We start from the raw sequence: 12495 nt of genomic DNA, 5'->3' as shown, positions 1-12495 counted from the left end.
CAGGTCAGGAGATCAGGACCATCCTGTCCAACACGGTGAAACCCCGACTCTACTAAAAACACACAAAAAATTAGTTGGGCGTGGTGGCGGCGCCTGTAGTCCCAGCTACTCGGGAGGCTGAGGCGGGAGAATGGCGGGAACCCGGGAGGTGGAGCTTGCAGTGAGCGGAGATCGCGCCATTCACTCCAGCCTGGGAGACAGAGCAAGACTCCGTCTCAAAAAAAAAAAAAAAAAAGAAGTTGTTCCATACACTCTTTATTGCTAAGAGTGCTCATTCAACTTTTGGTAAGCTATGTCATATAATTGTACATTAAAAGCTCCAAAAGTTTTATTAATTGTGACCTTGAGATGACCACAGCTATATTAAAAACTCACTTATTTTGTCAAATGAGAACCACATTGCCTGGGTAAAGCCTGTGATCTTTTTCTCTATGAGTATAATAAACACGGAAGAACTTTAAAATCTACAGATGAACCTTAGCACTATGAGTCTCTTCTAACCAACCCTTCTAGAGACGTTGAATGAGCACCAGTATTTACTGATTTAAGTTTGGCTTCCTCTGACCCAAGCCTTCTAATGGAAGTACTAATTAGTATTAAGATAACCCAATGCAAGATCAGCTTTTAAAGCCAAATACGACATGAAATATTACATGTACCCAATTATTCATTTTAAGAGCAGGAAATAAAAGCCCACAGGTTAAGTAACTTGCCCGAAGTTACCTAGTAAGTTAACTAACAAATTATCAGAGCTACAGATAAAATAGGTAATACTCAGAGCAAAAAAGAAAAATTATTGAATTTACCGTGATGTTTTTATCTACTTCTATTATCAAAGATTATTTACTAAATTAAGACCTCCTGACTTATTTAGAATAATTATGACAAATACATTTGAAACTGGTTCCCTCACTTACTTTCTTTGTCCATGCTGGCCTCTTTTATTATCCTCAAAGATGCCAAACATGGTCCTGTCTCAAGGCCTTTGCACTTGCTGTTCCCTCTGCCTGGAATGACCATATGACTTGGCAGCAATTAAATATCAACATTCCTCCAAAAAGATTATACTGTCCTTCAAAAACTAAGGCCTTTCTGTATGTTTTAGAATACTGCCCAAATTAGGGATCCTTCTTAGGTCAGGCTTGTTTAGCTTCTTTTCATTATGAGAAAGTAATTGCAGAATCCCAAAGGGCAATCACAGGCTGATGTGAAGTCTTATCTGCCTGGGCAGTCCAGGAGCCCTAGCAGGCATGGCTGACTTTGTCTCAGGGTGGCAAAAGGCATGGTCCCTCCTCTAGAGCCAAAGGCCCTGGTAATGGTCAGCAAACCCTCCAAGGGGAGAGAGGTATACTCAAGTCCTGGGTGACATCCAGGCACAACTCTCCTCCCTCAGACCCGTGAGATAGGTTTACTGGCATCCTCCAATCACATGTTTTACCTCATCTGCAACAGGTTTAACGGACGTATCGAATCCCAATTTTCTTGCCTCATTTGAGAAACTAAATGGTGAATACCTTTAAATTATCTAGTAGAAAACAGCCAGCAAGCATGTTATCTGGACAAAGAAACTTGTCACAGGAATTTTGCACATTTTACACGACTTTGCTTTTGTGTAAGATGTATAATATACCCTTTGGGAGGTGACACTGATCTCAGTGTGACTTCCTTAAGAATAACAGACACTGTCACAGTTTGTTAATCGTATTTGTCTCCCAGGAGAAGGAGAAGATTATTAATTACCCAGCGAAGGTCAGGGGTTCATCAGGCCCATGAAGGGGGTTTACCTCAGAAAACTAACTAGTGGGAGGCTGAGCAAAGCTACAAGTCATGCACATGAACGCTCTCCTCCCCGAGCACAGCCTCCAGTTCCTGATATGCCTGCAGAGTGTCTGCAGCGGACACAGTCCAATTTCTAGACTTGCTTATGAATTTTGAAAACTTTGTATATACATAGATATCAATGTTTACAGGCAAACTGATTGAAAAGGTGTAATTTCTGGTGCCCTGCCTAACCACGCAAATGCAGAGCTGGGTCAGCTTGCATCTGCAGCGCGGCAGTCCCTTCCAAATACACAACACTCCAAAGGAGATGGGAGACCTCCTACTTCCCCCTGCCCTCAGTGACAGCGTTTCTCATTTTCTTTGCCTTCTGCTTTCTGATCCACAAAGTAGAAGTGAGAAAAAAAAAAAAAACTTCACAAATTAATATACCATTGGGTTATGCTGCCACATAAATGGCTAATTGTAATACAGTGTGAGATAGGCTAAATTAGGAATATGAAGTGCCAGTGTAAAACAGATAAGGCAACCTGTCAGCCTGCCCAGGGAGAAGACCAGTCATGGAAGCTTTCCAGGGTTAGGCTTGGACCCTGAAGTAGGAATCAGGGTGTGCCATGCAAATACTTAAGAAGGAAGGCCATCTCCATGGAGGAGACTGACAAGGCCAATGCCCTCGCCTTTGCCTGCAAAGCTGCAACACTGTTTCTCTTCTTGGGCTAGGAAACACCCAGCTTCTCCTTCACTGGTTTTGGAAGGCAGAGGCAAAAAACAAAACAAAAACAGCAAGAACCACCAGAGGACACACCTCTCTAGGTCAAATCTCATTTCCCAATACCAACAACAAAGTTGATACCTTTTCATTATCAGCCTTGGACTTAAACTCTACCCTCTCTCCAGAGTGGGAGTGGACCCAGATAAGCAACCCAATCGTGTATTCTAGAATCTGGGCAGTAGCCTCCACTCACTTCCATGTTTGATTTGGTTACGAGGGATCCTCACTGAGCCAGTGGCATCAGGACCTCTGTTCCACAGCTGTTCTTTCAACAAGTCTATGTACCGCACACTCCTCCCCTAGAAGGACACCATCTGCCAGCAGGAGGAAACCTCTTTTCCTGCCACCATCTGCCCTGGTCCTCCTTCCCTATCTCCGAGGCATCTGTGATCTTTCATACCTGGCTCTCTAGCCTAGATAGTTCTAGAACACCGGAATATATTAAAACATTCATACACACACACAACTTCTTTCAACAGCATAAGAACCTAATGTTGACTTTTCTTGAGGTTTTTTTTTTTTTTTTTTTTTTTTTTTTTTTAGCTCTCCTGATAATTTCTCATGTGTGGACACATTAAGATCATCATTCTGTACTAGTGATCACTATCTGAAAGTCAGGGGAAAAAAACCAGACTCTCAAAATCAAAACAATTTCAAGTAATGAAGGTTTTGAGTATAAAATATGTGTTTAAGGGATTTTGTTTAAAAATACACTTTGGCTGTCACTTTAAAAAGATTTGATCAGGGAAGAAAAACCACTATGCATGATATGGAAGTAGAAATTTATTATAGGAATTGGAACTTGCACAATTGTGGGAAGAGCAGGAAAGGTAAAAATCTGAAAAGTGGAGTTAAAACGATAGAGAAAAGCCACAGACGACTCAGAACTTGCAGTGATTCCTCGGAGCCAACACGTCCTGCTGTGGGAGTGGGACCTCAAAGCCTACAGAAGGTTGTTGGTTCTTCAGGTCTATGGCCTCTGTGAGTTCTCGGCAAAGCATCTTGTAGAAAGCCTAGTAGAAGACCTGGGACAAGGTCAGCATCAGGAAGGAGCAGGGAGTGAGGGCAAACAGGAACCTGCTAACACCTCTGTGTCTCTCTCTATCCCCAACAGGTGCCGATAACCTTCAGAACATGGCAGCTGCTTCCCTTCTGCCTCCCAGAACTCACAACTTCCCTGTGGACCAACTCCAATCTGAAATTATGTAGAAAGGGAGAGTCTGAAAAACATAGTCCCAAACATAACCAAGTAGACAATAGAACAATCTGGCACATTGATTGTTATTTTGACATAACTACCTGATCACCAACAGCTCATTGTAGGCAGGTGCAAGTAAATATCTCACCTCAAATGCAACAAGTCCAAAATGAATGCATCATAGTGTCCCATAGTGTCCATTAAATAAAAACAAATAAATAAAACAAACAAAAAGCAATCTTTTATCCCTCAGCTTTATTAATGCATAATTAACAAATAAAAATGGTATATATACTTATGGTGTACATCGTGATGTTTCTGTCCGTGTATACAAAAAGCAATCTTTCTGAGAACTGCTCAGTTACCACTACCTCTAAGTGATCCTGTGTATTCCACACCCTAAGTGTCCATCTGACCTTCCTCACTGCCCTGTGTCCCAGCAGTCACTGCCTTCTATCAAGCTTTCCTCTTTGCTCTCCAGCACTAATAAAGTGCTCCTCTCTCTTGCCACCCTGCCCGCAATCTCACCCTGCTCCAAACCTTCCATTAAACCACAGAAATCTTTCTAAAATGTAAAATTCTGCTTATTTTACTTAAATTATTTTAGTGACTCCTTATCACCCACCATATACATCTTTCTTGGCGTGATATGCGAGACCCCTTGTATATATTCTGACCCCCACCTACGTTTTTAGTTCCATGTCCTGTCCTAATCCCAAATGCACTGTGCCCCAACTATTTTAAACTATTTTGTAAAACCCTGAATATAGGATTATGTCAACACAGGAGTCTGTGTGCCTTCATCCCCTTGCAAATACAGTTGCCTGACAAACTCCTTCTCATCCCATAGGATGTGACTCAAACGTTGACCTCCTTTGTGGTGTCTTCCTTGTCTCCTCACCTTCTCCCAATTGCCAAAGTCAGTCCATAACATTCTCCTAATAGTGGATAGCATGTGCCACACTGTACCAGGTCTGCTGATTGACATGTCTGTCTTCTGTGCTAGCTGTGAGCTCCTCAAAGGACCACATCTCATTCATCTTTGTAGTCCCAGACACTAACACTTCCCAGGTGCATGGTAGGGACTCAATAAACATTTGGTTAAGAAATTAATTCATGAATTACAAGATCTGACATGTTTAAATATTTTATTCCATATTTATAGCTGCTTCCATACAAATTATGATTTCCATAAAACACAGGTTTACATTTACCAAAAAAAAAATTATTTTGGGAGTAATCCAATAAATGTACATGGCCAAATGTTGAAATTCAGTTTAAATCTTGAAATGCGGCCGGGCGGGCCGGTGGCTCAGCCCTGTAATACCCAGCAGCCTTTGGGAGCCGAAGACGGGCGATCAGCAAGGCTCAGGAGATCGAGACGCATCCTGGCTAAGCCCGGTGAACCCCGTCCTCCCTCTAAAAATATCAAAACTAGCAGCGGGCGACGGTGGCGGGCGCTTGTAGTCCCAGCTACTCGGGAGGCTGAGGGCAGGAGAATGGCATAAACCCAGGAGGGCCGGAGCTTGGCAGTGAGCCTGAGATCCGGCACTGCAGGCTCCAGACTGGTGACAGAGCGAGACTCGCCGTCTCAAAAAAAAAAAAAAAAAAAAAAAAAAAAAAAATCTTGAAATGCCCTTAAATCATATGACCTCATTGATCAGATTAATAAGATTATTTCTAAATCTCAATTTCACCGGTGATGTTGAAACATATTTTTGACCTGCCATCGGAATACAGAACAACAAAGGAAACATCTGGTTGTTCTTAACTTTGGGGAGACAAATCCATTTGTTAACAGTAGCAATGGGAGAGCTGACAGAACCTGATAACAGCTCCAACACGGGGAGCTCAGCCCACAACAGATGGACCAGACACTTCAGGGAAAGCTTTAAAAAGATGTCTTTTCTAATTCAGGTTATACACTCCTTGAAAGTTCCTTCAACATAAGCACGAAAGTTTGCAGATGATTTTATCAGATCTGACAGCTTTTTTCTAGAGATTAGTTTGCAATTGCCTCTTGGGGATAGTTTGGTTGAATTTCACTGGATTTTGTAAGTAAAGGCAGGAATGTTTCTAATAGGTCAACAAACTGAAAGTCCTAAGCAGTTTACATCACTGCCAACTTTCTGAGTGCAACCCTTGGCTGGTCACAGTTTGTGTTGTTTTTTTTTCTTTTTTTTTTTTTAATAATTCTTCATCAGCTAACCAAGGTTAATCCAGAGTTATTGCCATTTCTTCTATGTGTTTTGGACTAGATTAATAGTAATTACGTTTAGGCTCTAAGATTATTAAAGAAAAAAAAAGAAAGAAAGAAAAAAAAGAAAGCTCAAACCCTGGCTGGTGCAAAATTGTTGAAAAGCATTTTAATACAACTATCTTAATCATATTTCTAAATATGTTAGTCATATATAATAGTTACAGTGATTCTAATCGAAGTTTCCAAACATTCTATCCCTTTTCAATGCCATAAGACCTATATATTCCCTCTTAAACTGTTAAATTTTATAGCCATTTTTAAATTGTCTAATTTACTTTTGGACTCACCAAATAAAAGATCCCTAAGTTGATTATCAAATCATTCCTATTGGAATAGAATAAAGAATTTAATCATATTTGGACAAGGCAGTAGTTAATAAGAACCACACACTGATGTACTTTCTAGTATAATGTCCCCTTACATATACTACAGTTAGTAAATTGTTTGGTATATTGGCTTTAAATGGACTGGCTTCAGTAAAATTGTGGTTGATACTTAATATATTTTTTAATTATTTTCATGAGACTTTGGAACGGTTTTCATAGCTGAAGAAACTGATCCACAGGGGTTAAATACCAAAGTGCACATCAAGTTAGCCATAAAACCTAGAATTGCGGTAATTACACAAACTCACACACTCACAGACACATTTTTAAAACTCCATCCTTAATGAAATGCTGATCGATGAAAAAAAAAAAGCACTTTATTTTTCTTGGCGCATTATTTTACAAGATAGGTTATTTTGGTGCCAAAGTTTAAATTAACAGATTGACTGGATAAGGTAATTTGGAAATGATGCTATACTATGCTGTATAAAAATGAAAATTTTCTTCCCCAAAATTTACCACAAGGTAAATGACAGAGAAAGAAAAGAAAAATAAATGAACATGACTTTGGAGATAGAGGCATTGATAGGTCAAAGAGTTATGAAAGCAGCCTTCCAGGACTTTTTGGAAGTCTTGGCCTTAATTTCTCATCTTCTAAGAGGACAGAGACTCTCCAAAATACCCTCTCTTAGGATTTCTCATTGCCTGTCATCTGGTTTTTCCTTTCTTTCTCACATTCCCTAGGTTCTCAAAGGAGAGCTCAGAAATTGTGAAAACAGAGGCACTAGAGAAGGAACATTCCAGTCCCTATTAACATCCCATAGGTCTGAGTCCTAGGCACCTACAGCCCACAACTTAGGCCAGCTTGACTGCCCAGAACCCTGGCTCCGACCTGTGCAGTGTTCTACAGATGGACATCATGGCACCTTTGGCCTGCACGGCAACATCAGTCCCCAAGGGTCAAGCCAGAAGAGAAGTGGCCATGCCTTAGGTTGTGGCTGACTTTGTAGACAGAGAAGGAAAATGAAAGAATGCCTTAAGTTCTACCTCTCAAAAAAAAAATAAATAAATAAATAACTTTTGGGTACTAGGCTTAATACCTGAGTGATGAAATAATCTGTACAACAAACCCCATGACACAAGTTTACCTATATAACAAACCTGTATATGTAACCCTGAGCCTAAAATAAAAGCTTAAAAAAAAATTACGTCTACTGCTCCCAGTTAAATGACTGCATCATTCACTACAGAACCAGAGACAGTTTAAAATGATTATAACGGAGGCCGAGCGCGGTGGCTCATGCCTGTAATCCCAACACTTTGGGAGGTCAAGGCGGGTGGATCACTTCAGGTCAGGAGTTCAAGATCACCCTGGCTAACATGGTGAAACCCCGTCTCTACTAAAAATACAAAAATTAGCATGGTGGCGGGAGCCCGTAATCCCAGCTACTCAGGAAGCTGAGGCAGGAGAATCACCTGAACCTGGGAGGCAGAGGTTGCAGTGAGCTGAGATCGCACCATTGCACTGCATTGCACTGCAGCCTGGGCCACAAAGCAAGACTCCATCTCAATTAAAATAAATAAATAAATAATTATAATGGAAGTGCAGTCATTCTGGAATGACACAGACTTAAGACAGCTGTGTGACTTTGGATAGGTTGCATGATCTCTCTGAGCCTTATTTCCCTCAATGTAAACCGAGAAGGATGATACCTATTCTGGAGATTTTTTTTAATGAGGATGTAAGCAGAGCTCGAAACTCATGATGAATACATGGTACACATTTAATAAATGAGAGGTAAATTCATTATACCTTTGCCTGATTTTTGGAGAGAGGTCATAAGCTGGATGTGAAAATGAACCATATTGCTAACAGAATTGCAGCACCCTGTTGGAGATGGTAATATATTTTTAATTTTTCTGCCTACAATTTCCTAGGTCTTCTAATTAACATTATGATACTTTAGCTTGTAGCCTAGCAGTCTTATTCTTGTCCTCAATGTTAAGTATGCTCAGTCATATTTTTAGATAACTTAACATTGCATATTTATTTTTAGAGAGCCCAGCTACTCATAAATGACCAATATAAATCAACATAAAAGCAGTTCATACCCAAAGTGCCCAGTTTTAACCCTCTGTAGCTGGCAGTTCCATTTTTTAAGGTGAAGTTTCCTAAAGTGTATAATCTATAAAACTAATTTTATAGGAAATTGACACTGAAGATATTAAGAAAAATCAAAGCACTCTGTGGTCAATTAAATTGGGGAGATGGTAGGGTAAGCAAAGTTAAGAAGGTTTTTTTTGGTTTTTGGTTTAGTTTTGCTGTTTTGTTTTATCACATGAATTTTCAAAACCTTCAACATTTGAATGTACATGACATAGCTCTGAAAAGGTAATAGGAGTCCTATATTTCCAAATTTTATTTGTGCTCAGAAATGATATTAGGTGCCATTACCTGAATTCTTCTACTGTCTTTTTGTAGAGACATTTGCTATAGGCACAATAATAGGGGTGATGGGGCAGGAGGAAGGGAAAAACAGAGTGAGAGAAGGTGTTCCAGAGTAACTACTCTTTAAGGCAGGGATCACAGATTCTAATGCCTACAGGAGAAAGTGGCATCAAGATCAGAGGTGGGCCAAATGCAGCCCAAGAGAAGATGGTAGGTCAGTGGCAAACAGCAGAGCATATGGTCTTTCTACCACAATTCACACTTTTAAAAACATTCTGTGCATCTGTATATGTCTGGGGGACTTTTCAACACACACTGCAAGCATGAAGCCCCTATTCTTAGGAGACTGCTTTCATTTTATTACAAAACAGCACCAACTTCAAGAGTGCCTTCAAAGATTCAAATTTTAATGTGTTAAAGGGAGAGAAAAAAAGATAGGGCATATTAGAGCAGGAGGTGGCTGTTCCTCTGTCTTCATCACAGCTACCACTAGGCCCATCTCAAAGTTAAGAGATGGGATCCTGTTTATAGTTCAACATTATGTTTTATCCACAAGTGAGTGGATAACAACTGCTCATGCCTTTGGATCATTTATATTTTACTAGACACCGTTCCATGTGCTCTACTTGTAGCTCCTCATTTTATCCTCACAATAACCCTATCATGATCCCCATTTCACAGATGAGACACAAGAGAATTTAATCCACTGGCCTGTAGTTATACAGCTAGCAAGAGACAGAGCTGGGATTGAAATCCAGGTTGTCTGGTTCTAAAACTCTTAACTATTATGCTCAACTCAGTCTTGGAGGTGTTGTTCCCCATTTGAGGGGGGTCTATCAGTTTTAATTGCTTTCGGCTGCAGGTGACAGGAGTCCTAGCTACCAGTGTTTGGAACAAGTTTTGTTTTGTTTTGTTTTGTTTTCTCACAAAACAGGAAATCTGGAAGCAGGTATGTACTGGCAGTAGTGCTGTAGCCCAGCAATGTCAGCACCAACTTCTGCACACTGGTCACAAGATGGATAGTTCTTCACTGGGCATCATATACGAAATCAAGAAGCAAGAAAGAAAAAGGAGTGGCATCAGCCTTAAACCCTTTCCCACAAGGCCCCAGCAGACTTCAGCTTACACCTCATTACTGGAATGATATCACATGGCCATGTCTAGCTGCAAAGGAGTCTGGGAAAGCAAGTATTTCTCTTTTCCAGCCCCAAGAGTGGAGGCAGGAACAGAAAAATCTTGTTGGGAACAGGTGCTGGCTTAGCCAGCCAACAGTGTGGACCACAAGGGATTTGGTTTGGTTAAGAAAATACCAACAGAACTTCATCATACAGTGTGTCACCCATGCCATGAACCCAAGGAAAGTTAAACAGCAACAATTAAAAGTTTGCTGCAAAACCAAAATTGAATTACAGAACTCTTATTACCTTTTAAAATATCTGTTTCCATTTATTTCCAAAAATCTGAAATTATCTGTAAACCTTTTCCCAATAAAATCTGTCTAAGTAGTGTGTAAAAATTACTTGACCTTCACACACCCAGATACTTTTAGTTATGCTATCGTTAGTTATGCTATTTTTATTAAATGGTATCTCCTTATTTACAGTTAATAAGTGAAGTGACAATTTTCAATACAGTTTCAAAATTGGATTGAAATTTTGTTAGTTATTATAAACTAGGAAGCTTCAGTACTGAAAATACATAACAGGTTGTTTGTATTTATCATCTATTTTATTTTCCAGTTTGCATTGGCTTTTCTGGGTCTTTCTACAACTTTAATTGTAAATTTTTTCTTTTATATTTTTATCATGGCACTCAAACTCAGAAAACCTGTTAAGGCAACTACATAATGTGATCTAAAAATCCAGTTAACATATTGCTATGGAAACCAGGAAATAGAAACAGCACTCTAATCATTCCTTTAGACAACCATGGCTGTGTGTGTGTGAGTGTGTGTGTGTGTGTAAAACTTTTTAAATTCATTAATTTATTCACCTTTTATTGAAAGCTGTTACTGAACCCAAAATCTGTAATTGATCTGTCCATAAATGGGCCCAGTGCCTTATAACCAGTAAATTCGTTTTTTTTTTTTTTTTTTTTTTTTTTTTTTTTTTTTGTTTCGTTTTGTTTTGTTTTGTTTTAATGAGCTATAGTCATTGATAAATTATGCCATGCAGTATCAGGAAATCTCCAGTCAGGTCGCGTTGTTTATTTAGCCAGCGGAGACCTCTTGGTATGGTGTGAAGGACACCTGACTGGGCTGAGAGCTAAGTTCTGACCTTGCCCCTCTTACTAACCAGATGTGTGACTCTTCTGGGAACTCTTAGGGACTCAGTTTCTCTACCTGCAAAATGGTTCAATTCAATAGCAACGTAACGGGAACTTTCCTTTTCCATAAAACTGGGGAATCACGAGGTAATCTCTTTTGAGGATTGAAATCACTCTTATGTAACCTCTGGTAATGCCTGGCACTTGGGAAATGATAACTATTCTCACCGTATTTTTCTGTCTTTCATTCTGTAGTAAATAAGACCTGAACCTGCATAGTAACTGTTATTTTAACCCATGACTTTCAATAACGAAGAGATCTATGTCTCATTATCTATTGCCATGATTGAACAAGCCCGTGTGAGATGCTTGAACAGGCCCGTGTAAGAGTCGGAACGAACTCAAGTCCTAACCGGCAATGCCCGTTCCTTAGATCCTATTACCTTTGAGTGTTCATTTACTCTTGTAGGTGTCAATTTTTATAGCGAAATATAAAGTTATCCCAACACAATTACACCTGATAGAGTTCACCAAGGCCCCAAAAGCTCTTTTTAAAAAATCATCATAAGATTTCAACATTCAAGAATTAAACTTTTGTTCTGTTTTCCTTGTTCATCGTTATTTGCCCAGTTATTTAATCAGCCTGCTTCCGGCTATGAAAAAAAGAAAAAGAAAAAGAAATGGAAGTCTCCTCGGGGTTAAACTCCTCTGTTGTTCTTCCTTGCAGAAATCTGAGTTATTACAGTAGAGGATAATCGTCGCATAATGAAATCATTGGGACAATTCGTCCATCCACTTCTACCTCCGCCTCTAACAATGAACTCCTTGTGTCTGCGGTGCCCAAATCTCTCTGTACTCGGGTGGGCGCGGGGCGGTTAGCGGAGACGTGGGACAGGCGGAGAGCAGAGCTCGCGCCCTTCCCGGGGTCAGCGAGCGGAGTGCCAGGAGGGTGCGCGCCCTGCCTCTGCGCCCGGGGTGACACTCGCCTCCCAAGCGCCAGGAGGGGGAGTCTCGGTCCCGCTTATCTCCGGCTGTGCTAACTTCAGACTGCCTGAGCTGGGGGAGGAGAGCGCGCAGTCAGGGCGAGAAAACTTCTCCACCTAGAAAGTTTCACCTTGTCGTGGGCGGGGCAGAGGCGGGAGGAAACGCGACCCCCGCGGGGCCAGGCGCGGCGCGGACGGCAGGAAGGGCGGGGGCCTATTTCCCTCTGGGTGGTGCCAATCCCCACCTCAGCGGTCCTCGGAACCCGCGGACTAGGCGGACGGACAGCGCGCGAGGCAGACGTACACGTGCTGGGGCGGGCAGGCGAGCGCCTCGGTGTGGTCGCCTGGCGGTGCCTCCGGCCCCAACGCGCCCGGGCCGCCACGGGCCGCGCGCGCCGATGCCCGGCTGAGTCATTGGCAGGGCAGCGCGCGTGTGGGAAGGGGCGGAGGGAGCGCGGCCGGC

At 41.3% G+C, this 12495-nt stretch overlaps 1 protein-coding gene across 1 annotated transcript in view; it reads right to left on the bottom strand.

Moving 5' to 3' along the window:
* Nucleotides 1–12114: 12114 nt before the first annotated feature.
* The window catches only part of LOC108528690 (zinc finger protein 36, C3H1 type-like 3), a 3331-nt gene continuing 2950 nt past the window's right edge, over nucleotides 12115–12495 (bottom strand). Inside the window, exon 3 of the mRNA XM_017870653.1 lies at nucleotides 12115–12491. Within this exon, the coding sequence (XP_017726142.1) occupies nucleotides 12247–12491 (245 nt within the window). The 3' untranslated portion in view covers nucleotides 12115–12246. The remainder of the gene's footprint in view (nucleotides 12492–12495) is intronic.

The sequence above is a fragment of the Rhinopithecus bieti genome, unplaced genomic scaffold (genome assembly GCF_001698545.2).
Source record: "Rhinopithecus bieti isolate Rb0 unplaced genomic scaffold, ASM169854v2 scaffold_5350, whole genome shotgun sequence".
Taxonomy (NCBI): domain Eukaryota; kingdom Metazoa; phylum Chordata; class Mammalia; order Primates; family Cercopithecidae; genus Rhinopithecus; species Rhinopithecus bieti.
Note: the sequence above shows the minus strand (reverse complement) of the source record. Positions and strands in the feature narration are given on the sequence as shown.